The 25,947-nt window shown below is 55.9% G+C and overlaps 9 protein-coding genes across 9 annotated transcripts; 5 read left to right on the top strand and 4 right to left on the bottom strand.

Moving 5' to 3' along the window:
- Positions 1 to 119: 119 nt before the first annotated feature.
- Positions 120 to 1,145, bottom strand: EX895_001235 (uncharacterized protein; the record flags this gene model as incomplete). The annotated part of the gene is made up of 1 exon (XM_029881834.1): positions 120 to 1,145. The coding sequence occupies one exon, from the start codon at positions 1,143 to 1,145 to the stop codon at positions 120 to 122; it is 1,026 nt and encodes a 341-aa protein (XP_029741922.1).
- A 1,034-nt stretch (positions 1,146 to 2,179) lies between these two features.
- On the top strand, positions 2,180 to 4,477 carry EX895_001234 (uncharacterized protein; the record flags this gene model as incomplete). Its single annotated transcript, XM_029881833.1, has 1 exon — positions 2,180 to 4,477. One exon carries the CDS (start codon positions 2,180 to 2,182, stop codon positions 4,475 to 4,477), a length of 2,298 nt encoding a protein of 765 aa, XP_029741921.1.
- Positions 4,478 to 4,739: 262 nt separating this feature from the next.
- On the bottom strand, positions 4,740 to 5,850 carry EX895_001233 (uncharacterized protein; the record flags this gene model as incomplete). The annotated part of the gene is made up of 2 exons (XM_029881832.1): positions 4,740 to 5,728; positions 5,841 to 5,850. The coding sequence occupies 2 exons, from the start codon at positions 5,848 to 5,850 to the stop codon at positions 4,740 to 4,742; spliced, it is 999 nt and encodes a 332-aa protein (XP_029741920.1).
- An 894-nt stretch (positions 5,851 to 6,744) lies between these two features.
- On the top strand, positions 6,745 to 8,288 carry EX895_001232 (uncharacterized protein; the record flags this gene model as incomplete). Its single annotated transcript, XM_029881831.1, has 3 exons — positions 6,745 to 6,966; positions 7,058 to 7,240; positions 7,329 to 8,288. The coding sequence occupies 3 exons, from the start codon at positions 6,745 to 6,747 to the stop codon at positions 8,286 to 8,288; spliced, it is 1,365 nt and encodes a 454-aa protein (XP_029741919.1).
- Positions 8,289 to 8,857: 569 nt separating this feature from the next.
- EX895_001231 (uncharacterized protein) lies at positions 8,858 to 11,032 on the top strand (the record flags this gene model as incomplete). The annotated part of the gene is made up of 1 exon (XM_029881830.1): positions 8,858 to 11,032. The coding sequence occupies one exon, from the start codon at positions 8,858 to 8,860 to the stop codon at positions 11,030 to 11,032; it is 2,175 nt and encodes a 724-aa protein (XP_029741918.1).
- A 1,532-nt stretch (positions 11,033 to 12,564) lies between these two features.
- On the bottom strand, positions 12,565 to 13,294 carry EX895_001230 (uncharacterized protein; the record flags this gene model as incomplete). Its single annotated transcript, XM_029881829.1, has 5 exons — positions 12,565 to 12,590; positions 12,677 to 12,779; positions 12,875 to 12,935; positions 13,103 to 13,200; positions 13,292 to 13,294. 5 exons carry the CDS (start codon positions 13,292 to 13,294, stop codon positions 12,565 to 12,567), a joined length of 291 nt encoding a protein of 96 aa, XP_029741917.1.
- A 236-nt stretch (positions 13,295 to 13,530) lies between these two features.
- Positions 13,531 to 14,853, top strand: EX895_001229 (uncharacterized protein; the record flags this gene model as incomplete). The annotated part of the gene is made up of 1 exon (XM_029881828.1): positions 13,531 to 14,853. One exon carries the CDS (start codon positions 13,531 to 13,533, stop codon positions 14,851 to 14,853), a length of 1,323 nt encoding a protein of 440 aa, XP_029741916.1.
- A 3,873-nt stretch (positions 14,854 to 18,726) lies between these two features.
- EX895_001228 (uncharacterized protein) lies at positions 18,727 to 22,004 on the top strand (the record flags this gene model as incomplete). The annotated part of the gene is made up of 2 exons (XM_029881827.1): positions 18,727 to 18,740; positions 19,463 to 22,004. The coding sequence occupies 2 exons, from the start codon at positions 18,727 to 18,729 to the stop codon at positions 22,002 to 22,004; spliced, it is 2,556 nt and encodes an 851-aa protein (XP_029741915.1).
- A 655-nt stretch (positions 22,005 to 22,659) lies between these two features.
- Positions 22,660 to 24,018, bottom strand: EX895_001227 (uncharacterized protein; the record flags this gene model as incomplete). Its single annotated transcript, XM_029881826.1, has 1 exon — positions 22,660 to 24,018. One exon carries the CDS (start codon positions 24,016 to 24,018, stop codon positions 22,660 to 22,662), a length of 1,359 nt encoding a protein of 452 aa, XP_029741914.1.
- Between the last annotated feature and the right edge of the window lie 1,929 nt (positions 24,019 to 25,947).

The raw sequence follows: 25,947 nt of genomic DNA, 5'->3' as shown, positions 1-25,947 counted from the left end.
GCTCGCGCCGCGCCCTTTCTTTTCAAAATCAAACCGGTCATCGCATTCCAGCTTCATTCGTATGTTTGAACCGTTCGAGATGACCAGAGTCGTGCGCATATTGAGGAAGGTGAACGGATCTAGGGTGCCCTTGATCTGCCAGCACTTGTGGTTGTATCTTGAAAGTCCTCTTCCTCAACATTCCAAGCCAGTGTCGCCTTGTCGGCGCCGAGCATGTCGAGCATGGTGCCGATATTCCATTTGGGTTCTATCCCCTTTCCGCTACTGCTGCTCGCAAATTGAGAGGATGTAGAAGTCACGGCTCGTTGTGATTCAACCAGAATCTTGCGTTCTGACGACATTGAGGACGCTGCGACGACCGTTTGCGATCGACGTAGAAGTTCGGAAAGTTCGGGAAGAGAACCTTCGGAAATTGCACCTTGGCTGTCTTCGCTAGTCTGATGGCGAATGGGATCTTCGATCGAGAGGAGAGCAGCAGCTTGCTCCTCGGCGCCGGGCGAGTGGACACGATGCCTACGCAAAAGCAATGGAGGCTGCGATGGCTCCGGCGACTCGGGTGCTCGACGTTTACGATGCGTCTGCGAGGCAGATGCCGGTGATTCGAGACCGTAGTCGCCGCGATATGGGATGGCGCCCGATCCTGACCAGTCTCCACTGTCTGCACCTGTCATCCTCCAGAGATCTTGCGCCGCCAACTGGCCAGCCTCGCGCCATCGAGCAATGTCTTGCGGGAGCGTCATGAGCGCGTCATCTCTCAAGCACTGGTTGGCCTGCTGTAGAAGTAGCAGCCTCGCTTCGAGCATCTGACGCTTCTTCCTGAGGCTGACTGTTGACGAAGAAGAGGACCCCTCCGCTGTCGTCCCTTCGACAGCAGCAGAGGGGCCTATGGAAGAGGAGGATGCGTCGTTTGTATCCATGCTCTGAGAATCGTTCTGTTTGAGTGGAGAGCGAAACGGCTTTGAGAGCCCCAAGCGCGGTGGGACGGGCCGCTTGCGATGAGCGGGAGGATCAGGTCGTTTGTCTGCAGTGCCCGTTGGAGGGGTGTCTGACGTGCTACTGGGAGTGTCAGCTGCGGGATGAGAGGCGTCTTGAGGCCATGGTGAGGATGAAGAGCCCGACCTGGATGGAGAGGAGGAATAAGGCATCGTGAGATGCTTCGGTTCTGTTGTCCACGGCAGAGATTCACGAGACTGGAGTGGAATGGGCGAAGCTGAGTCACCCGAGTGCTGCGGCGGCAGACAAGGTAGTATAGTTGGATGATGCGCGTTCGAGATGTGCTGGAATCGCAGCACGAAGCCTCTTTATCCAATGTCAATAGCAGCGCTCGACAGGATCGGAAGCCAGGGTGCCTGCGCCAGGAGAGTTATGGTAATGATACAGTGTGATGGCCGACGAGAGTAAGACGAGACTTCACCCTCCTTGGCCTGCTGTCCTTCATATCGACATGCTGCTTCTCTCCTCTCAGGCCGCGTTAGACCCGTTACGAATGTCACAGAAGCGCACTTGAAGCTGCTTGCAAGCCTTCGAGTCAATGCGATTCTCTGGTTTCGGACCAGCCGAGCCGTTATCTTGCTCAGCGCCAAACGAGCGTCGGCAATTCCGCAAGGCTTGGTCGAGAACGATTCGGTTGGGGCCTTGAACTCGACGTCCAAGCTGGCGTGGTCTGTGCTGCACTTGACGATGCTGGTCTCTCAGATAATAGCTGCCAGGTAGTGACTATCCGTGTATTCAGCGTCAAGGTCACAGTCAAGGCCAAGGGTCGAGAAGATTCAAGGTGGAGGTGAGCGACCCAAGTTTTTTTGACTCCGCTAGTGCCCTTTCGCGGATGCAAAAGTACGGCCATGCAGATCCTTTCGCTTGTGGCCTGGAAGCAGCAGAGCGGCGAAAGGCCAGGGAAGACCCACTCTCCCCCAGCCGTGCTCTCGTGCAGCGGAGACAGAGGCTCAACTCAAAGCAACACTCGGAAACGTGTACACACTTACTACACCTTGCCGTTTCATCAAGCCGAGCCACTATTACCCTCTTCTTTTCTTCTGCCCACTCATTGGCTCTTTCTTCCGACTCGCAACGCCCTCAAATACTGCCACAAATCACGCTTCGCAGTGCGACACGGACGTCAGGAGATCTTCACCGCGAGCTGGGCCACCCACGAGCCACGACATCCATCATCTCGCTCAGGATGAGCTCCGAGTCCGAAGCAGAACATGCTGCAGCAGCAACAGCAGCCGCAGATGCCTCTGCTCCTTCCGAGCAGACGACAATAGCTGGAGCGACCGTCGAGAGTGCTGCCGACGAAGCAAAGGAGCCCGTCCCGAAGACAGAATCTGCTCTGGACACTGAGACCGACGCGGGAAAGTCCACAGAGACCACAAACAATGTTACTCGACAGCACGAAGCTGAGGTTTCACAACCATCCGAGCAAGGTCCGCAGGGCCCGACAGAGCTCGCGTCAATACCACCGTCCATGTCGATCCCCGAGATCAAGGCAGCGCTTGCTTCTGAACGCGACCAGGTCAAGGCGGCGGCTGGGAACCAAGACCCAATAGCTGCCGACGCAGAGCCCGTCATTCTTGGCATTGCCGTCGTCGACTTCAACCATCTCGTCGGACCGCAAGTCGAGTACACGTATCCAAAAGAGCTTCAGGACGATGAGGATCTCGTCAAGTCGCTTCCATTCCTCGCACTTCCAGATGGCAGTCACCTTTCCGATGAGGACTTTTGCTACTTCCACCTGCACTGCCCCAAGCTCTCCGAGTCAACCATCTTTGGCATCTCGTGTAACCGCCAGATCGCTGCGGATGCCCTTGTCAAGAAAGGCGCCGAGGTCACCAGAAGCACCGTCCAGAAGGCCATCGTGGTCTTGGCAAAAGAGCCCGTCTTTGGTCCGATCCGAGAGAAGCTCGGGATCGTGACGCGCGCATTCTTCGCTCAGGGAGACCTGGCTGACGTCGACATCCTCGTCGACTTTCACTCGACTCTCGAAATGGGATTGCAGAGCGGTGGCATGTCCGACGACCGCGAGACCGTCATGTATATGGGGACTTCCCTGCGCGAGCTCGTCCACAAGTGGCGCTTCAAGACGCTCATGCTCGTCAAGCTTCTTCTCCTCCAGCGTCGCGTCATGTTCTTTGGCTATCCCGTCGAGCAGCTCTGCAACTATCAGTATTCTCTCGTTTCGCTACTGCCAGGCTTGCTTCTCAGCTTGCAAGATGCTGGTGATCCAAAGCTGCACACGCGCGCAGGTCGGGTCGAAAAGGCAGACAGTCTGCGCTCGTCGGACCGCAAGAGCTTGCTCAAGTTCTTAGGAATGCCCCTCGACATCTTTGGCGAAGATGCCTTCTTCCAACCATACTGCCCGTTGCAGCAGATCGACTTGCTCAGGTCGCGCACCTGGCTCGTCGGCACCAGCAACAGCATTTTCAAGCAGCAGCGTGACTGCAAGATCGATGTGGTCGTTGACCTTGAGCATGCGCATTTGGAGTTCCAGGATCCAAAGCTGCATCAGGTCGTCAATCTCACGCCAGAGGATCGCAAGTGGATGGACGAAGTCATTTCGTCGGTGGTGGAGACATGGAACCCGGCCGATCCGACACGGCCCACGTCGATGGGCTTCCATGGCAGCGACGACTACCTGCGCATCCGCTTCGAGGACTACATCTGCTCCATGCTTTCGTCGACAAAGTATGCCGACTTCTTAGCCAAGAGCGACCCGGAGCAGGTGGCGATCCAAGCACCAGATGCTTCTACGACGAGCAGCTTTGGCGCTGAGTTCCTTATAGCGCTTCGAAACACGGAGGCATTCAATGTGTGGAAGTCGGCGACGGATCCGATGCTGTTTGACATTGTGGATCACAAGCATCCATGCGAGGGCAAGACATCGACGATCGAGGATGTCGGTCTGCGGCTTTCTGCGGGTCTGCACGACCTGCGGCTCGAGGAGAATCTGGCGCCCACGCGTGAAGCCATCGGTAGCGCACTGCAAGCTGGCGGTGCCAACTTTTACCGTCTTGCCAGCAATCTGGGCAAGGACATCGCCAAGTTCCGTGCGAACCACATCGCGGCCACCCAGTCCGTGCGTGGTGAAGGCGCGACCGCCGCGCCAAGCAGCGCAGGAGGCATCGGCAGTCTCACGTCTGGATTCGGCTTGTTTGGGTCTCACGCCTCGTCGCCGTCAAATGCAGAGGCAAGCACATGGGCATCTGGAGCGGCGCGCGCATCAGGGTCCATTACGGGGGAAGCGATCGATGCAAATGGCCAGCACACTGTGCGATCAGGTCGAGCAGCGCCTACGGACGTTCACGGCAATGCTGCTGCTACCTTTAATGCGAATGAAGCTCTCAACGCAGCGGGCCAGGCAGCTGCCCAGGCTGGAACGCAAGTGCGTGCGGCGTTGGGCAATTTTGGGTCGTTCCTCTCAGCACGTCAGAAGTCGTGGGCTGCCAGCCGCAACAACAGCAACAGCAGCAATTCGCAATAGCCACGGGGATCAAGTACCCTTGCTGGCCCGAGTAAGGCAGAGAGAGCATTTTGACAGGGAGTGATCATGCACAAACACGATCAAAGCCACACACAACATGGCCGACTAAATGGATGCAAAATGAGCGCGCGTTGAAGAGAGCAAGGGCTAGATATACTACAGAACCAGGACCGAAAGCGAAGAGTGAAACAAAAACAAGAGCCAGAAGTACGAACGACAAATCAGCCCTCTTGCAAAGGCTGTACAATCGTAACGGCTTCGTTTATGCCTTGTGGCGCTGGTATTGAGCGACAAGCATGGCGTGGTCACGCTCGTATGGCTCGAGCGTAAGCTGCTCTCTGGGCTTGAACTTCATTCCTTTCAACTTGTTGACCTCGGCGGCAAAGACAGCCTCGGCGGGCGCTGTCGAGTCGATACAGCTGGCCTTGATCGAGATGAGCGCGTGGCCCTCGTTCTTGAGGAACGACTCGGCGTTGTGTGCCACAATACGCGCCTGATCTGGCTGGGCAACGTCGGCAAAGATGACGTCGACGGTGCCGACGAGCATGCGGTACTTGTGCGGGTGACGGGCATCCTCGACGATGGGGATGACGTTGGTACGCTTCTTGGCCATGTTGATGAGATCACGTCCCGAACGGTGCGAGAACTCGACGGCGTAGACGATACCTTCGGGGCCTACCAAGTCGGCAACGTGCGAAACGGAGGTACCGCTGGCGGCACCGAGGTAGAGCACCTTCTTGCCAGGTGCGATGTGAATGTTGTCCAGACCACCAAGCACACCGGCAGCGAGCTTCGAACGGAAAGGGTTCCAAACACGGTATTCGGTCTTGGCCGTAGTGCCGTCGGCACCGGCTCCGGGCGTTTCGACCGAGATGCGCTTCTCGCCGTAGACCGACTCGCCGGGAGCGATGTTCTTGGTGACAAGGAGCATTTCCTTGCCTTCGGCGACGAAGATACCGGCGTGTCGGTGAGGCTTGACGATGACGTTGGAACCACCTCGAGCACCGGGCTTTCCACCACCACGAGCACCACCACGGCCACCTCGGCCACCGGGAGCACCACGACCACGTCCACCAGGGGCACCACGGCCACGTCCACCGGGAGCGCCTCGTCCGCCAGGAGCACCACGTCCGCCACCGAAACCGCCACGGCCACCAGCTGCGCCGCCACGACCACCGAAGCCGCCACGTCCACCACCGAAACCGCCACGTGCACCGCCACGTCCACCACCGCCACGACCTCCGCGATCACCTATTTGTAAACAAAACAGAGAAGAGAGTCAGCTTATTGAGAATTGTGGACAAAGTTGAAACGGTGCCGATGCTGCTGGATGTTGAGCATCGAGTTTATTTGGCACACTTACCGAAAGCCATGTTAGAGAATGTGAACTGTTGTTGTAGTTGCGAGTCTATTGCAGACCGTTTGAAGAAAAGAAGAGCAGACGGTTGATGCGATCTGCTGTGTCGGCGAAAGGTCCCTTCCGAGTCAAGTGCTGCTAGTCGTTGGGCCTGTTGGTAAGTTTGACGACCGAAGGAAGGTGAAGCCGAGAGATGACCAAGATGGAAGATGAAGAAGGAGAAGAGTGGTGTGGACCAATGTCGAGCACAAGCAATCCGAAAAATCGACGGGCAACGTTCAGCTCGCAGAAATTCTGTCAAAGCGGCTTGCAAGCCTTGCTTTTTTTCTGCTCTTCTTCTTCACCTTTTTCTCACTCTGTCTCCATCCGCAAGTTAAGCTCAGCCCAAAACGAAAAAATTCTCGGATGTCGAAACTTTTTTCTCGTGCGTCTCCTGCGAGCGGCGAAAATTACTGTCAAAAGCGAAGTCTGCCGTCTGCTGCCACGATCACAGGTTTTGCAGCTCTAGAGCAGTCTCGCGCTCGGTTCCGTGAGCATGAAATCGGCTACCAAAATGTGTAAAAATCGGCGATGCGTAAGAACACTCGAGGCACCCGCTTCGCTGCGCGCGACGCGTGAAGGAACACTCGCTCGCTTGATGCCAGACTATGGCTCAGTGTGTGCGTGCACGCTTCAACCTAAAAATTGTGTCGCAACCAACACCGAATCAAAGTCTCGCTATCGTCATCATCATCACCATCATCACCATCATCTACGACCAATTCATTACTCTCTACATTAACCAGACACGCACATCCTTTCATTCACGAGTCGAACCAACTCAGACCACCATCGCTCCACTCTCGGCAGCTCCTGGCCCAAACTAGCTCGGTATCGACTGGACCCTTGCGACAGCAGCCTAGAAACCATCATGCCCAGAGAACTCATCACCCTTCAAGCCGGACAGTGCGGTAACCAAATTGGATCGCACTTCTGGGAGCACCTCTGCCGCGAGCATGGTATTGCAAAGGACGGCACGTTGGAAGAGTACGCTGCCGAGGAGCAGGGTGGAGATCGCAAGGATGTCTTCTTCTACCAGGCAGACGACGAACATTACATTCCGAGAGCCATCCTGGTCGATCTCGAACCAAGAGTAAGTACTCAACAACAATGTCCTCAGCATGATTGCGATGTGCGGCTCTTACTGACAAGGCTGAACTGCTGCTTCTCCCGTACGCATTTAGGTCATCAACAATATTCTCTCAGGACCGTACAAGAACCTCTACAACCCTGAAAACATCTACAGTAGCAAGACAGGAGGCGGTGCCGGCAACAATTGGGCGCAAGGCTATGCCGCAGGCGAAAAGATTGCGGACGAATTGATCGAGATGGTCGACCGAGAAGCCGACGGCAGTGACAGTCTCGAGGTGAGTCTCTCGCATGAATGAATACCATTCTGACTGCAGCTGTTCAAGATGCTGAACTCGTGTTCTCACTCCTTTCCTCGAAAAATAGGGCTTCATGCTAATGCACTCGATCGCAGGTGGTACCGGTTCTGGTCTCGGTTCCTTTCTGCTCGAACGACTCAACGATGCTTACCCGAAGAAGCTAATCCAGACCTACAGCGTATTTCCCAACTCGGAAGAGACATCCGACGTCGTCGTGCAGCCCTACAACTCGCTGCTCTCGATGAAGCGTCTCACCAACAATGCCGACAGCGTCATCGTGCTCGACAATGCAGCTCTCAGCAGGATCGCAGCCGACCGACTTCACCTCCAAAACCCAAGCTACAGTCAGACCAACCAGCTTGTCGCTACCGTCATGGGCGCTTCAACCACCACATTGCGCTTCCCCGGATACATGAACAACGACCTTGTAGGCATGATTGCCTCGTTGATCCCCACGCCAAGGGCGCACTTCCTCATGACCTCATACACACCGTTTACGTCAGACAACGTCGACCGAGGCAAGGCCACCATGAAGACCACTGTGCTAGACGTGATGCGTCGTCTGCTCCAACCCAAGAATCGCATGGTCAGCACGCTCGGCGCCTCGAAATCTAGCTGCTACATTTCCATCCTCAACATCATCCAGGGCGAAGTCGATCCACGAGACGTGCACAAGTCGTTGCTGCGCATCCGCGAACGTCATCTCGCCAGTTTTATCCCCTGGGGTCCCGCCTCGATCCAGGTGGCGCTGTCCAAACGAAGCCCGTACGTGCCCAGCTCGCATCGCGTCAGCGGTCTCATGCTCGCCAACCACACGGGAATCGCGAGCTTGTTCAGGAGGATGGTGGATCAGTACGACAGATTGAGGAAGAGGAGCGCTTTCCTCGAGATGTACAAGCGCGAACCCATGTTTGCCAACGACTTGTCCGAGTTCGACGAGGCCAGAGAGACGGTCGCCGAGCTCATGGCCGAGTACAAGGCGGCGGAAAGCCCGGACTACATCACCGGACAGCCAGATGACCTTTGATTTGTTGTCTCTGCCCAAGCTCACAGCGACGCCCACGGCCTCTTTACATACCCCTCGTCCCCCGTACACGGTCTCAAAACCAGTTTTGCACTTCAGCAGGATCTCTTTCGTCTAGACACAGTTGTTTGCACGGACTTCTGCTGCTCTCTCGGTCACTATATTCTTTACGCCCTTGTATTTTTAGCATGTCGCTCTTCGTCGCTCTTCGAAATATGAATGAGCTCTTCCACGTATACCTACCTACCTTGCCTCTGTTCTGACCACCATTGAGGTAAGTGGATAGCGCATGGTTTGATCTAGTTGAAATGCAGTTCTCTACGCGACGCATGAGAAATCGAGTCTTCTTCTGGGAAAATGGCCGAATTCCGAGCCGCATCCGCGCGTCCATCTTTCTCAACACCTTCCTCTTTCTCAATCTCCGCACCCCATCCTTACACCGCAGCTCGCCTTCGTCGCCTCATCGCCTGCTCTTTCGCGCGCATCCTCTCTTCTCAGTCACGTCATACATTCAGGTTCTCTGCAAAACCTCGGCATTGTGCTGTCCGCAACGATTTGGACTAAACATCACGATGGCTCCTTCGGCCAAAGGCGCTTCCAACGCTGCAGGCGGCAGCTCCAATTCTAACCATGCAGCTTCGCTTGGCATTGGTCTGTCCTCGTCCTCGGCTGGAGGTGCTGGCGTAGGTATCGGTCTCGGATCGCTGGCGGGCGTGCCAGCTTCCGTCTACCCCACCGACACCATCCGCGACGTGGCCGAGTCCGTAGGCATCAACGGCATGAAGGAGAGTGTGGCTGCTGCGCTCGCAGCTGACGTCGAGTATCGCATCCGCGAGATCGTTCAAGATGCAACAAAGTATATGAGACATTCCAAGCGCGATCAGCTCAAGACCACCGATATCGATGCCGCCCTGCGCGCACGCAACATCGAACCCATCTACGGCTTCCTTCCTTCATCCTCAGGGCGATCCGGTGCGAGCAATCCGTCGAGGTACACGGCGGGTCCCACATTCCGTCGCGTCCAAACAGCATCCGGCGTGCCATTGCACTACATCGAGGACGAGGAGATCGACTTTGACAAGATTTTGGAGGCAGGGCCCAAGATCGGGATTGGACGCGGAGTCGGATGGGGTGCTCACTGGCTGGCAATCGAAGGTGTACAGCCTGCTGTTCCGCAGAATCCATCCCCAATCGCTATTGCAGAAGCCAAGGGCGCATCCGGCTTTATGGGTCCCACTTCGACACAACCTGCTGCTGCTGCTGCTGCACCTGCAGCCAAAGCCGTCACGGTGGCTGGCGGCGATGGCCAAGCGATTGCCAAGCCCCTCGTGAAGCACATTTTGTCGCGAGAGCTTCAACTATACTACGAAAGGCTCACAAAGTCAATCGTCAGTCCGCCGCCGGAAGCAGACGAAGATCTCGAGGACGAAATCGATGAGCCGGCTCCGACCATTGCGCCGTCGACGCTCGGCAACACAGCACACGATCAAGACGACCCCATGGATCATACTGGTTCGCCCAAGGACCAGATTGTCACGCCACCAAGGCCGACCGGCCTCGCCAAGCCGCTCAAGGCGTTCGCACAGAAGGGATCAGGTAATCATGTGCGCGACGCCGCGCTGGCCAGTCTTCGTGGTGACCCTGGTTTGCATCAGCTGGTGCCATACCTCATCCAATTCGTGGGTAGCAAGGTCATTGAGATCCTTCGCTCGCCGCCGCATGATGATGGCGCGGCAGAAGCAGCGGACGGAGCGTCGGCAGCGACGGCTGTGCGCGAAAGCCGACAAATCAGCGCAGCCGACAACCACATGCTCAGCGTCCTCCTGAGCACCATCCACGCCATTCTCGTAAACCCACACATCTTCATCGAGCCTTATTTGCACCAAATGATGCCTTCAATCCTCTCGATCCTGCTCACGTCGTCGTTGGCGGAGCCAGAGCTGCTTCGGCAGCTGCAGGGCTCCGACGAAGTACACACGCCACTGATCACTGCTGGGCCGTCGTCGTACTCGTTGCGCGCACATGCGTCTGCGTTGCTCACGCACGTCGTCGACACATTTGGCTCTTCGTATCCGACGCTCAAACCGCGTGTGGTGGCTACGCTTCTCAAGGCGCTCATGACCGGCGTGGTGCCAGGAAGCAGCGACCAGGACTCGGCAGCGGTGGCGCGACGCCACGAAGCTGCGGCTCGAGAGCCCCGCGCAAGCCCGGGTACCAAGCTCGGTGCGCTCATGGCACTTCGTCGTCTGGGCAAGGCAAGCTTCCGCACACTCCTCTCCACCTCTGCGCAGCTTAACGCCAAGTTGGGCGACAGCTCGGAGCTAACGGATACGACGGCTCCGTCCGCATCGCCGCTTCGTCTGCTCGGCGAATGGATGCAGGCGTGGGAGTCAGGTTCGTTGCACTCTGGCGAGAGTGACCAGCAGCAGCAACAGGAGGCGGTGCAGCTTCGCGTGCTCCAGATGAAACCCATCATCAACGAAGTCGCTGGGGCACTGCATGCACTTCTCCCACCATTTGTTGCGCCAAATGCTGCGCTTTCGGGGACGCCCGAGGAGCGCACCGAGACGCTTACGTCGACGTATGGCGAGTACTGGATGCGAACGATTATCCGTGTGGATGTCAGGGCGAGGGCTGCACTTGAGACTGAGCTGGGCATGCGTGCCAGCAGCAGCAGCTCGAATGGAGTATCGAAACCGGTGCAGGCGGCCAGCATTCCATTGAAGCACGAGCACGAACAGTCGTGAACAAACCGCACATTTGCGTGTCCTTCGGTTGTGTTGTCCGTGGCTGCCATGCGACTTGTACTTGTATTATTTACAATCCGCCTCCTCGTTCTCTCTCTCGCTCTCTTTCAGATCACACCCACATTTGCACAATGAAGCAAGAGTTCTATTCAGTGCGATCACGGACGAGCCAGCTGAGACGTCTTGAATTGCGCACGCTCGTGTAGACGTGTGCATCTGAACAAAGGGAGAAACCCCAGCGAGCCTCAGCCTCTCGCTACGTGTGTGAGAGAGCGGCCGCTGAGGATGTGCTCGCTCCCGTGGCCCGCGCGCACAGGGTAAGCTCAGAAAGAGGCATTTTTCGACTGCTCTACTGCCTGTGCTCGCCTGTGCGCGCGAGACCCTTGAAAAGCACAGCCTGGTGTTGGGGGGAAAGCGATAAATAGAAGCCCGCTCTCCCGCAAGCCTCTTCCCTCTCTTCTTCCATCCCTCTCGGAGTACACCTCAGGCATTTCCCGGTTTATGGGGCTCGTCGGTCAGCCACCATTGGAAGAGGTGAGAGGGGTCCGGCCCACCAAGGACTTTGGCTTGGGTCGTTAGCCGTAGGCGGGGTCCAGTGTTTCCCCTGCTAGAAAGTCCCTTCGTGGGCAAGGTAGCGCTGACGGTTCGCAACACCGGGCGCCAAGGTTTCGACGTTAGCTTGTAACGGGGCGTCGGTGTAATTGCGTGGATATACGACAGGTCGCCACGTAGGTAAAGGTCTCCGGTATGCACCGGTGGACAGAATGTTTGGCGTCTCCATGGGGAGGCATCGTTACAAATTGGCACCTCCATAAGAAAAGTGCCGAAATGTCTCGCGATCGGATGATCGTGAAAGAGAACCTCGTCGAGAGTCTCGGCGTTGTAATGGGATGTGGTGTCGGCCACGTCCTTCCTGTCAGGCGACGATACCCCTCTATCCGCAAGTCTTTTCGTCTTCATCAGGATTCCTCGGTTTTTCCTCTTTCTCGATCGCTCTTCGTTGGATCAAGGCAAGCTAGTCGAGTATGACGCGGTGCGTCTGGCTATGTTTGCGAATCTGGTCTGGTACGAACGGGCGAATGCCCCTTAACGAAGGATTACCCACTTTCCTCGATGCGAGGTGTGTTCGAGTCTTGCAGCAGGTACCTCCTACTTGATAGGGACGAATCCTGTCTCTTGAGAAGGCGCCTCTTACTCCTCCGCACCCGTCTCCTCCGAGACGAGTGGAGTCTGTGGTGTCTTTCTCGTCGTTGCCGAATGTCATGCAAGTCAAAACCTGTCGCTTTGTGAATGCAAGTGCCATACGTCGTCTTTGAGATCATCTTCAGCAGGAGAGCGCGTTGAAGGTGCAAGCTGCTGTTGAGCTTCAACGTCTCAGCGTTGCTCGTTCTCGTTCACCCTTCTCTTCAGCTCCCATTCATGCGGGCAGGACCATGTCACGATATATAAAGGCGATGTGCAATCATGTTGCGACGACGAGGGTTGGTATTGTACAGTAGTGGAGCAAATGATGAGCAATGTATGGAAGCCGATTAGCGCTTGGCTTGCGATGCGGCCTCTGTGACGGTGTGAGTGGGAAGAGCAAGGCATTGATGGTCAGTTTGTGCAACTCGAGCGAATTGGTGGTGAGGGACGGATGCGTACCTCGTCTTGTCGCGTCTTCGAGCAGCTGTGTGTCGACGGCGGCAGCGGGGATGTGAACGTATCGAACGACCGAGCCTCGGATGAACGCTGACTTGACTGCCATCTGTGTGCAATCAAACAAGGACAAAAGAGAGAGTTTAGAGGTCCAGGCACGCAAGTTATGCGGAATTGGCGTCCAGGACGGTGTGGTGAGCTTACCATGTGAGGGTGCTTCGCTTCGTCGAGAACACGGATGTTGTCGATCTTGAAGTTGAGAAATCTGTCATCAGTCGAGCAGCAAGCAGATGCAGTCGAGGAAAAAGTCGTCGATGGTCGAGTACGAGATCGAGGTTGTGGGATGAAATTTTATGATCACGAGGAGAGTACGACGAGATGTGATCAGCAGAGACACTCCGTTACACAGGAATGCAAGTGATGGCAACTCACTGGTCAACGCTCTTGAGGGTGCCTTGGATGGCAAGATCGTTCTTGAGCTCGATGGTGACCTGTTGCCCCGTGAGGGTCTTGAATGCCGAAAAGATGAGCTGCAGGTGGTCGTTCCACAAGTATTCCGGGAGTGTCAGTCGCTTGCAACGGTCTGCTTCCGATCGTTCCACTTTTTGAATTGTTACCTACCATCTTGACGGTGTTGGATGAATTGGTGTAGATGGATGATAGCGACCAGCAGGAAGCGGAGGTGGTGCAGATGCTCCACTCGATTCGTCAAGCAATAGAGTCACGTGACGTGTCCTTTGGGGGCCTTTTTGAAGGCACAAGCGCAGCGTAATCCAAGACCCTTTTTTGAGAAGAAAGCGCACTGACTCGACATCACCCTTCTCTCACCCCATCACCATCACCTTATCCTGCCGCCACAAATGACCACCGAGCAGATCACGCAAGGCGTAGCAAATGCTTCTCTTGAAGCATCGGTCGCTGCTGCCAATGAGCAAAGAGTCACCCCCTGGGACGTCGAGGGCGCTACCGTTGACGGCCAGCAGGTTGCTATCGACTATGACAAGCTCGTCAAGGAATTCGGCACGCGCAAGATCGACGCAGAGTTGCTCGAGCGCTTTGAACGATTGACTGGCTGGAAGCCACATCCTCTGCTGCGACGCGGCAGCTTCTTCTCGCACCGCGAGCTTGACAAGATCCTCGACCGCTACGAACAGGGCAAGCCGTTCTACCTCTACACCGGTCGAGGTCCCAGCTCGGATTCGATGCACTTGGGACACTTGATCCCCTTCCTCTTCACAAAGTGGCTGCAAGATGTGTTCGACTGCCCTTTGGTGATCCAGCTCACGGACGATGAGAAGTTCCTCTTCAAACCGGCGCTCAAGATCGAGCAGGTCAAGGATTTTGCCTTCAAGAACGCGCGCGACATTATCGCCTGCGGGTTCAAGCTCGAGAAAACTTTCATCTTCTCCAATCTCGATTACGTCGGTGGAGCCTTCTACGCCAACATTGTGCGCATCTCGCGCATGATCACCATCAACCAGTCCAAAGGCACGTTCGGGTTCACGGACAGCGACAGCGTCGGCAAGGCCCACTTTGTCTCCATCCAGGCAGCGCCATCGTTCTCCAACTCGTTCCCTCAAATCTTTGGCGAGAAGCACGACATCCCATGCCTCATCCCGTGCGCCATCGACCAGGACCCGTACTTCCGCCAGACGCGCGACGTCGCTTCACGTCTCAAGTATCCTAAGCCGTGTCTGATCCACTCCAAGTTCTTCCCGGCGCTGCAGGGCAGCCAGACAAAGATGTCGGCATCTAACGAGAATTCTAGCATCTTCATGCACGACACGCCCAACCAGATCAAGAGCAAGATCAACAAGCACGCATTCTCGGGCGGGCAGGAGACCGCGGAAGAGCAGCGCAGACTGGGTGGCGACCCTGACGTTGATGTCGCCTTCCAGTACCTCACTTTCTTCTTGGACGACGATGCGGAGATCGAACAGATCGCAAAGGATTACAGATCGGGCGCGCTGCTGACCGGTGAGCTCAAGAAGAAGTGCATCACTGTGATCCAGAAGGTCGTGAGCAATTTCCAGGAGAAGAAGGCCAAGGTGACGGATGAATTGGTGAAAGAATTTATGAACAAGGAGCGGAAGATCGACGCTGCTATGCCTGCCGCTGGTTCGACTGCAGGATCACAGAAGGAGCTGTCCAAGGATACCGTCGTTACTTCGACGGTTGCTTAGAGAGACTTTGGGTTTGTTTTGCAATGCATTTGCTTCATACCGACTCTTTCGATGTGTGCTGCCACGGGTATCAGCTGTGTGGTATGGAGGACAAGTTCCGCTCCGTCGAGATCCCACCTTGATTGACAGTCGAATAAGCCCCAGTCCATCTGCGATCAACCTCTCGTTGGCCGAACGCCAGGTTGCAGTGACTTTGCCTTTCTCTGTTCAACGGTATTTTGGACCAAAAAAAGGAGCCGAAATTCAGCCATTAAATACGGTCATTGAATGTGCGATCAACGTGGCCTACCACTGGCTCAAATTTGCAATCTGCGGCAGAAAGCCGAGAACGAGCTCACGCTTCTGTCGACGCTTTCGGCCACTTGGACTTACCAGATCCCCGAATGTTGACCACCCTAACCTCACCGCCACTCTGTTGGCCGGATCGGCAGTGTTGAGTCACCGGCAACGGTACGAGGCCACGGCGTCGGGCAAACTGTCTGGTAACGAGGTCAGGAGACGCCGAAGCTTCTGCTGCGTTTGTTTGCCATGCTGCAGGCGAATGTCTCAGAGACGTCTTGTTCAAGGATTGGGCCGTGCGAGTCGACGTCAACAAGAGTCCCACCACCATCCGACTCGATAGCCCACACACACCCACTCGGAACAAGATGCGGAGCAGACCTTGCACCTCGGCCAATGGGCAAAGACCAATTGTTTCCTGGCTCGAGCATCCAAAAAAGGGCAAATCTCGATTGGATCAGTGATTGAACTGATAACCAGGCGAGAAGCGGAGATTGAAAACCCAAGCAGCAGCAACAGAGCTTCAGCTGGCTGTCGTGCGCTTGGACACGAAGAAGCTGGCTTTATCTTTAGCGAGGGCTCTATTCGAACTCTCGGCAAGGACGTGGACTCGACGGAACGTTCCGAAAAGATCCGCTCTGCTTATACTCGAACACTCGAACAGACGAGGCACTTGGAGTGTGCACGCTTCTCCTGGCCAAGGTCGCCAACACCTTCGCATGCAATACGCGTGTGTGTGGGGGGAGGTCAGAAGCCATCAACTGGAACTAGGCAGTCCGACGCTTGTCCTGCAACGAAGAAGGTCGAGTACAAGGGAAAGGAAAATAGAGCTCAGAGAAGCGGACCGGCCAGCCCGAAAAGGGGCTTTTGGAAAGTCGTGTGAAACAGACCCGATGCTCCGCTGTGCGGCCCGTTGCACGCGACGAGAACTCGCACACTTCACCGGTTCAGCAGTGGTTGACGACAACCGGCGTCGGGCCTCGGCTTGACTTGAACGCTAATCCCCCGCTCTCGCGGGGCGTCGGTGCGGCAGAGCCTAAGCTGGCTCGCTAGGCATTCGCTGGGCCGGTCAAGCTGCAAGCACACAGCAGCCGAACGGTCACTTCACTGCGACCTCCGACACGCGCTAGACAGTACAAACAACAACAAGAAGCTCGGGCGAGGCTCTGCATAGTGAAACTGCGCGTTGAAGTGGGTGGCGCGGAGCTCTTATTTCCCGACGTGGCTTCTGATCGTGTTCATGCGTCGTGTGCATGTCCTTGTGAGACACGGTTGACCGCACGGTCAGGTTCCGGGAGCGATCGCTCTCTTGCAAGCTGGAGTCAAGCGCCAACCTCAATTAGTGCTGCTGACGCCTGTTGCCTCTGCCGGTCCGCAATGTCGTTGGGCTCGCGTGTGGGGGTCCCCGAGCTCGATGACGGGTGTGGTGGTTACTAGACGACAAGGCGTTGTCGGGAATTTGCCTGTCACACTGGAATGAGGCAAATGCAGAGGCTGGGCTCGTGTGTGTGTGTCACTTACTGCTCGGTTCTGTTTCGGCGAGCGTGCGATGAACTCGTTTGCAGCAGCAGAGAACGAGGTGACGAAAGTGGTCTCGACTTGCTCTTCGTGCAGGAGCCGAGAGAGACAGTACAGTTGGTTCAACTTGTGGGAACGAGAGCAATGCAAAAGCGTTGACAAGGGCGCCGTCTCGGATATCCCGCTTGAAATTAAAAGAAAAAACAACCAAAAAAACAAAAACGAAAAAAAAATCGCCCACACGACCAGAAGCAAATCTACTACGCTGTTTGAAGTGGAAGACAGCTGCCTGATGTTGCTGCATCTTCAACAGCTGCAATGCAGAGGCAATGCGTTCATCTGCAGTATGATTTTCAATCAACAGACCGTTTGTCTGCCGTTGCTTGTGCAAAGACAAAGTTCGCGCATCTCTGCATCTCTGCACTTCTCTGCGTCTGGACGCTTGGCCCGTCCGAGAGCATGCCAGCACTCGATGCTCGCGCGCAATCTTGATGCGAAGCGGTCAAAGATGAACACGATTGTTAGCTGCAGTCCCCGGTCACGCCGGAGCGACTTGAGCGAAAGACAGAGAGGCTGCAAGAGATTATGTTCCCGGGTCATCTTCGGCAAATTGATAGACAGCATACTGTGGACAAGTACCAAAAAACCCAAGTACCAAAAAACCGAAAAAATCCAAAATCCGAAACCTGTTTCATTACATGTCGAGTACATACGGGAGCCGCAGAGCTTGCTGATCTCTACTGATCTCTAAGAAAGCCGAGTCAAATTCCGCACTGCTGCTTTGTCTCAGCGCGTCTCTTTGGTTGTTGAAATTTGGCGTAGCTTTGCGTTTTGATGCCAAAAAACTGGTCGCTGATTCGGCTCTTGTTCGACCCGACTGGAATCGCTGCATAGCCTTGGTCATTGCCCCACTGCAAATCAGCGGTGCAGTTTTAGGTGCATTTCTCTCGCCTTGCGCCCTCCGTCCACTTTGCTATAGCTCGTGGCTGATGCGCCTAAACCCTCTCTCTCTTTTCCCCTCTTTCCCTGTGAACGCAGCGGGATTGGGTCTCTCCACTCTGGAGGCCCGTTTCTCTGCTCACAGGGAGACCAACAACCTAGCAAGCTCCCTCATTTTCCCTCTCTACCTATCGTGGCTATCGTTCATCTTTCTCTTTCCCTCTGCCCGCTGCCCGCTGCCTGCTGCTGATTGATAATTCGTGCACACCGTTCCGCGCGATTCCGGTGATTAGGCTCTTCATCGATTGGGCCTGACTTCTAGTGCTCCTCCGCCCGACATCATCCACAACTCTCACGCTCGCCTGCGCACTCATCACTTCACCACTTCACCCTCATCCTCATCCTCACTCTCATCCTAATCTTCATCCCCATCCTCGCCTTCTCGTGTCGAATTCGACTGCGAAGCAATCACCATCATCATCACCACCGGTAGACTCTCGCCGCCGCCTGCCAACGGTCATCGTTCTCGTCATCATCGCCGCTTTCGATCAGCACGGTCCTGCTCGTAGACACCTATTCAGCACGCTGGGTGTCGACACCGTCCTCCTGTCTCGACAACGACTTCACTGCTGGACTTTGATTCAGCCCGCCGTATTTCTTCGCATCGCAGCTGGCAGCTCGACTCTCTACGCTCTGTTGCGTTTTATCAGTAGCCAAGGATCTGTATACCAGGACTCGCCTCGTTCCGATAATCGTCTTGCGTCGTCAGTCCGCTTCCCTACCGTGTCTCTCGAATATAGACACGTCCATTCCGCGAATCGTCTTCCCTACTTGCACTTGTCACGGGACTCTATAGAAGCACGGGTGCACATTTAGCTCACCTCCGCGTCAACACCAACGACCTCCGTAGCAAAGCTTGGTACGAGCTTATTCGATTAGGTTGAAAGCACAACAGCACCATCGCGCCCAGCAAGCGAGTCTCAAGAGGCAAGAATCGTAACATACCCGCTCGCGAGCTTGCTGTTCTGTCATCCAACGCCAGCTCGAAACACTTTCCTCTAGAACCACAACCGATCAGCTCAGTATCGGTCAGTCGGAAGCGTGCTGACCGAGCCTCACACGACTATACAATCGAAAATGTCGTCCCCGGGGTAAGTTTTTTTCGCTCCCTTTCCTTTCCTTACTTCTCCCCTTTAGATTGGTCCCACCGATCTTACGTGTATCACGACTCCAAGTTGTACTTGGCTGCCCCTCTCTCCACACTGCACGCTATGAAGCGCTCATGTAGCCTGTATCGGCAACAGCGCCGATTTCAAGGCCGAGCGCAGTCTCGCAGAGCTGGAGTCTACGAAACGGTGCTGTGGTGGTTCAAACACCGAAGAGCGAGTGCATCGGCGTTCGGCTTCGTTCCGAGATACTGGCTCTTTGAGGCAGTTCAAAGGACACACATACCTCGACGCATGCACGCAGATTACGTTGCGTAAAAGCTTGTTTTCGTCTGCTGCCGCGCTTTTATCACATACGTGCTCTTCTGCTGTTCCCATCCGGCAGCCGCCAAGAGTGCTTGGCAGTCAGAGCCAGAGCCTCGTTATCAAGTCTTGGGACACAAGAGCCTCTTTTTGGGCTTTCATCTTTCTATCGCTTGTTCTGCGGCTGTATAGCTGCCACAACGCGCCCGCGCGGAGCAGCGGCAGAACGCATGAAGCGCACATCGATTGACTTGCCTTCACTGCCTCCGCCTGGGTTCTCTTTCATCTCGTTGCTACGCCAAAGGACCGCAAACTGACTCTTATACTCCTCTCGCTTTCTGCAACCCTATCCGAACAATCTGCGTTCGGATTTGCATATCCTCTGGCGATTCATTCCACCACAGCCCTTCCAACGAGCACGGCGACAAGAGCTTTAGCAACGTGATCACAACAACCTGCACCCCTGGTCCCTCCCCTGTCAACACACCCGGCGCCCTCTCGGCATTACCCGTTCCAATGACAGGCGGACCCCACCAACATCCACCCGCAACCTCGTCGGCTTCCATCTCGATAGCAGGAGCTTCGCAAGAACAGAACACTCCTGGCAGTTTCGGTCCCTCGTCCGTCAATGCATCCTCGGACATGGGCTCCGTCGCAACAGAAGACGAAGAGGATCTCGAGGACTATGGCAAAGGCGGTTATCATCCCGTGCATGTTGGAGACACTTTCTCTGACGGCCGCTATCTCATCGTCCGCAAGCTCGGGTGGGGTCACTTTTCCACCGTCTGGCTCGCAAAGGACAACAAGATGAAGAGGCATGTCGCGCTCAAGGTGGTTAAGAGTGCTCCCCACTACACAGAAACCGCGCTCGACGAAATCAAGCTGCTCCAGCGCCTTGTCTCCGCCAACCCAAATCACCCCGGCAGGCGACACTGCGTCTCTCTCCTCGACCACTTTCGTCACAAGGGTCCCAACGGCTCCCACGTCTGCATGGTGTTCGAAGTGCTCGGTGAGAACCTGCTCGGCTTGATCAAGCGTTATCAGCACCGAGGCGTCCCACCGCACATTGTCAAGCAGATCGCCAAGCAGGTGCTTTTGGGTCTCGACTACATGCACCAGGAGTGCGGCATCATCCACACTGACCTCAAACCCGAAAACGTTCTCATCTGCATTGAAGACGTCGAGGCGGTCGTTGAAGCCGAATTGCGGTCGAATCCAGCTGCTGTGCCTACCAAGCTGGTCGGCGTTCCCCCGAGTCAAGGCCGAGGAGGCACACAGACGCCCAGAAGAGACGGCATCTTCATCACGGGCTCACAGCCTCTGCCGAGTCCCAGCAGCAGTCTAGGCTCCAGTCCTATGTTTGACAAGTGGGCCTTCGGCATGTCCAAGATCGACAAACCAAGTGTCAGCGATAGCGAGAACGGTTTCCGCAGCGGCGCTAGCAGCGAGGCCGCTGGTTCCAAGGGTGGATCTCTGGCCGCGAGTAAAGAGAGAGAGCAGTCCACCGAGATGATTGGCCACGGTATTTCGCAGCTCAGTACTCAAGCGTCGAGCAGCTTGCCTGCTGACTCGTTTGGAAGCAGGATGTCCACCGGTGCGCCCCAGCAGAAGGGCCCTTCGCTGCTTTCGCTCGGAGCTCCACGTGTACCGCAGTCGTCCGACTCTTCAACAGCAGCAGCAGCAGCAGCACCGGCGCCCCCAGCCGAAGCGTCGGCCGAATCATCCGACTCGCCCTCCCCCATGTCGATGGACTCGCCTAGCCCCACCAACCACCAAGAGTCGACGCCGATGGACCAGGACATGCATCCACCCGCAGCAGCAGCAGGCGATCCCAACACACTTCCGCCTCCGCCACCCTATGATCCCAGCTCGCTCGAACGCATCACGGTCAAGATTGCCGACTTGGGCAACGCATGTTGGATCGACCACCACTTTACCAACGACATTCAGACACGTCAGTACCGATGCCCCGAGGTCATCTTGGGTGCGAAGTGGGGGCCCACCGCCGACATGTGGTCGGCAAGCTGCATGTTTTTCGAGCTCCTGACTGGCGACTATCTTTTTGACCCTGCAGCGGGTACAAAGTACAACAAGGATGACGACCACGTAGCTCAGATCATTGAGCTGTTGGGTGACTTCCCCAAGAGTCTCGCCTTCGCCGGCAAATACAGCGCCGACATCTTCAATCGACGCGGAGAGCTTCGTCATATCCACAAGCTGCGATTCTGGCCATTGATCTCGGTGCTGCAGGAAAAGTACCTGATGCCGTACAACGAGGCGAACGAGCTTTCATCGTTTTTGCTGCCCATGCTACGGTTGCATCCCGAGAAGCGAAGCGTAGCACGCGAATTGCTGGACCATTCTTGGATCGAGGGCATTGTGGTGCAGGGCGAGATCGAGCTGGCAATGAGGCAAGCCGGGATTGATGTCGATGCCTTGACTTCCGGAAGCCCTTCGAGCAGCACGCTCCCACCCGGTTTGACGCCGAGCGAAGCGGATGCGCTCAAGCCGGTCGGTAGTGTGTCGAGCAGTCCTGCTGCCATCTCTCTGAACATGCAGGGACTCGAGGACGCCAAGCGCCGTGCTGCGCAGCACCAAGCTGAAGCGGCTGCGGCAGGTGCGAATGGTACCGGTGGTACCTCTAACCAGACTAGTGCGGCATCGTCGGCGCTACCCACGCCATCCCACAGCAGCTCGCGCGATCCCGTGCAGGCGTTGCAGGCCGAAGCGCTCGAGCGGACGTCGTCTTCCGATGGAGCGGGTGAGTCGCACATGACGGTCAAGGGGTTGGCCGGAGATGACTCCGGGATCAGATCCGTTTCGACGCCCAAGCTGTCAGCGCAGCAATCGACGCCTCAACAGCAAGGAGGTTCATCGAGCAACAGGGACCCTGGATCCCCGTCTCCGCAGGGGCTGCCTCGGCCGGTTGCTACTACCGTGCAATAAGACACACACTCACACACACACGTAAATGTACGCGCGCGCGGACCCGGATGATCACGTTTGATTGCACGTCCACATCGCGCGGCCTACGGCACATCGCCCCGCACCAGATGCCTTCCCGCTCTGTTTGGCGTTGTACCCGTTGTACTATCAGATACCATTTGTCCTTCGTTCTTTTTCAGTCTTGTTGTTTGAATGCGGCGATTCTCTATTTGTTTTTCGAAGGAGCTGTTGTTTGTGTTTGCATGTTGAAGTGGCTGTCACATCTGCGCTTTGACGCGAGTGATGGCGTGTTTGGGTTTCTGCTTGTGCTTGATCCATGGACTGCTTGCGCTTCCAGATGCCACGCGTTGAGGAGCCGAGCGTGGCTAAGACTGGGGCTGGGGCTATCCCACGCTCGAACTGGACCCGTGCGTCGAGCATGATGCCTGACGGGTCGAGAACTGAGGTCCACACATGATTCTCAGGGGCGGTACCGACTTGAAACACGGGATGCATCGATGTAGCTCCGGCTCTTCTGACGACAACAACGTCCAACGTTAAAGCACCAGCCCGCCGACCCACACGAAGGATCAGATGTAACGCATCAAGCATCACTTTCCAAGACACTGGTACAAATACATGCAAGAAGATGATATACAATCTAGACGGCAAGAGGTCAATAAACGTTGCTCATCGGAGCACTTGTCGGGTTCTCAAATGTCCACCCAGCGGCGAAATCGGGCTCGAATCCGCTCGAAACGTCATGGAATCTCCTGAGCGACTCCCTGCCGCCACCAACGCTACTGCTGCTGGCGCTAGTGCTGCTACTCCGTTGCGACCGCACATACGAGGCATGCTGCGGCGGCGGACGAAGTACGCTGCTGCGACTCTGCGCGTATGCGCTCCGCGACGGTGCCCGCGGCAATGTCGCGGCGCGACTCGGGACCTTGGATGTCGACGACGACGACGACGCGAATGGCGAGGTGGTCAGATCCTCGATGATCGACGCATACGCCGACGGACTGCTATGTCTCCGCGACTCGCGATGCTGTGCATCCACAATCATACTCGAAGTGGCCCGATACGTGTGCGACATATCCATTTCCGGCTTACCTCGTCCACTGCGCGCAGTCGGCAGCGACTGGGATCTCGATGCCAACGTCGATACCGAAGAACAGGTCGAAGGCAGAGTGCCCAGCGACAACCATGCCGTCTTGCTGATCCTGTTGTCCTCCGCAGCGGAAAGACTTGACAGCTTCCTGCTGAGCTTCTCTGCCTGCAACGGTTCTGGCGAATCAACATCCATGTGTGGAGGAGACATGGTGCCCGGCGAGGTGCAGCTGCTCTCCGCATCATCGCAACGAGACCACAGCGAGTTGGAATCGTCACCCACCGAACTCGAGTCTTCGGTCTCGGCTGAATCCGATGCGGCCGACAGTGTCGGACTAAGTGGACTGGAGAGCTCATCTTCCTCCATAGCCACTTCTGGCGTGGGAACGGTCTTAGCCAGACTCTCGACCCTCGCCGGTGCAGGCTCCTCGAGACGCACACAGGCCTCCTCGACCGTGTCCTCTGCCGCCGCCGCCGACGTCGTTGTCGACAGAGACGAGGACGACGAGGAAGCTAGTGCCGATCGACGCGGCGTCTTGTTGTGGTAGTACTCTTCGAAACGGTAACCGTGCGGGCCCTTGCGTCGCCTTCCAATCGGTTGACCCTCCTTGTCGTAGATCTGGTGGATGGGGTAGGCGTAGGTGCCGTTCCAGTACAGGCCGTGCTCATCCCACCCGAGCTCCTCGGTCTTGACGGGCACGAAGAGCACCGACTTTTCGTACTGCTGTTCGGGAACGCTGCATGAGTAGCTGGGCGGCGCGTCGGGAGGCGTGATGAGGATGGTAGGTACCATAAAGTTGGGAGTTGCTGAGGCCGGCTTTGGCAAGTTGCTTGCGTCGATGGTGAGCACGGGTTTAGGGGCCTTGGCCAGAAGCTCCAGACCTGCTGGATGTTGCGGCGTAGCTGCTGCTGCTGCTGAGGCCATGGTTACAAGTGTCAGCAAAGAGATGGTGGTGATAATTGGGTTGAGAGACGGTGAAGAGCAGAGAGGGAGATCTGACCTCTCGACCTGCTCTTATTTCAAGTGCGGTGCATGCGGGCGGCGTTGATGAGCTTTTGCTTGGTTGCAGGATGGACCGAGTGAATGCAGGAAAGGACGGCGACAGGAGGCAGGAGTGAAAAGTAGTAGCTAGCAACCGTCAGAGTGGTAGTAGTTGTACTGGACGTTGTGTTGCCCCTAGCGCTAAAAGTGGGTTGGGGAAATGCAAAAGGCGAGCGAAGCGAAGGCGTGCAGCGAGTGCGTGTAGAAGAAGCTATCGATGCGCGTTGTTGTTGAAGAGGAACAAGCTGGACGTGTGCTGCACCGCGAGTGGTGGGAAGGTGTGAAAGTCAAATAAGGTCGGAGTTTGTGTTGTCGAGTGCTTAGACTGAGACGGAATCGGTGCTGAAGGATGATAGTCGAGAAGCTAGCCGCAGATCAACCAAGTCGGTAAGGACGGTTGGAAGGAGGAGAACGGGACGTAGAAGGACGAGGGGCAACTCCCAGTGCAGCAGGGTCCATCTCCGGCATTAATATGGATCTTTCGCAATCTGGTGACTGCGCATTAGAGTTGGGCAGAGGATGTAAGTTAATTCTCAGACCGCCTGGCGCCTTTAGCTGCCGCAATGAGAGACAGGCTAAGCATAGTGTGCTGGACAACACCTGACCACGAGTTTTTTGCCGTGCGCCAAGCTGGCAATGTTGCAGTGTCCAACATGGCAGAAGTTATGCAAGACGTTGTGCAGTTCTAAAAGCGCCAACAGGGCTCACATGCTAAAAGAGCAGCGAGCGGACCCTCAAAATTAGCTGTCGAGTGGTGCATCAACCGTGCTTCTCTACAGCTCGTTAGCGTCCTTTTTTGGTGTGCAATAGCCTCGTACTCTACTAGCCATCGGATACGAGACACGGAACTAGGGTAGTTCGATGACGAGCACCGCGAACCATCACAGACTCATGCGAACAACAAACAGGCTACTGTAGGTTGTCGTTAGTCGGGCGGCCTATCATCGAAAGCCGCTTTGTAGGAGGAAAAAACCCGGCGGGATACCGGCCAAGGAAAGAAAAAAAGCCACAGATCATTTTCTCCGACGGACGAGGATACGCCTCAAACCTGTCAGAAACGGCGCGGCACCTCTGGTCGATTCGATTATCTAGGCGAAGCGAAGCCGCACAGTCGAGCGAAAGCTCGGGTGTGAGCGTGTCGTTCGTCGCGATGGCCGTCACAATTGAGCCCGTCCGCTGCGCTTTTGTTGATTGTCAAAGCAACGTCTCAAGCCTCGTCTCAAACTATGCTTAGGTTTGGGATCAAGACCGAGTTGTATTTTTCTTTAAACAAAATATTTAAAAAAATTGAGATCCAAGCGTGCAGATTGGATGATGAGGCTGTACTTTCTGTGGCATAAGCGAGACCAATCGCATCAGCTGAATGAATCCAGCGAGCAGCAGCTAGCAGCTTTGCCTTCTCCGCATCTAACGCTACAGCAGCACTCTGTCGTCAACGAACAGAGGCGACAGAGACACTCTTGATTTTCGCTGCCCGAATCTCGAATTGTTGCCCCTCTGTCCACGACAGAACGAAAACAAACACTTCGAGTCGAGGCTCGTCTGCCGCAGGCCTCGTGCCTGTTCTTTTTCTTTGTTGCAGCTGCAATGCGACCACCCACATTATGTGTTCGTATGGGTAGTGCGCGCACCCCTGAAATTTGCCAGCGTGATGCACGTCGGGAAGCAGCCGTACCAAATAACAGATAAGAATAGGCCTGTCCGTCATCGGTGCGCATCCGAATTCGAGGGCAGGAAAGGTGGCTTGCGGTCAAACTTCTGTTGCGGGAGAGCCGTTAAGAAAGGGAACGGACACAGTACTATCGACAAGGG

Source organism: Sporisorium graminicola, chromosome SGRAM_10 (assembly GCF_005498985.1).
Source record: "Sporisorium graminicola strain CBS 10092 chromosome SGRAM_10, whole genome shotgun sequence".
NCBI classification, from domain to species: domain Eukaryota; kingdom Fungi; phylum Basidiomycota; class Ustilaginomycetes; order Ustilaginales; family Ustilaginaceae; genus Sporisorium; species Sporisorium graminicola.
This window is presented reverse-complemented; position numbering and strand designations above follow the sequence as displayed.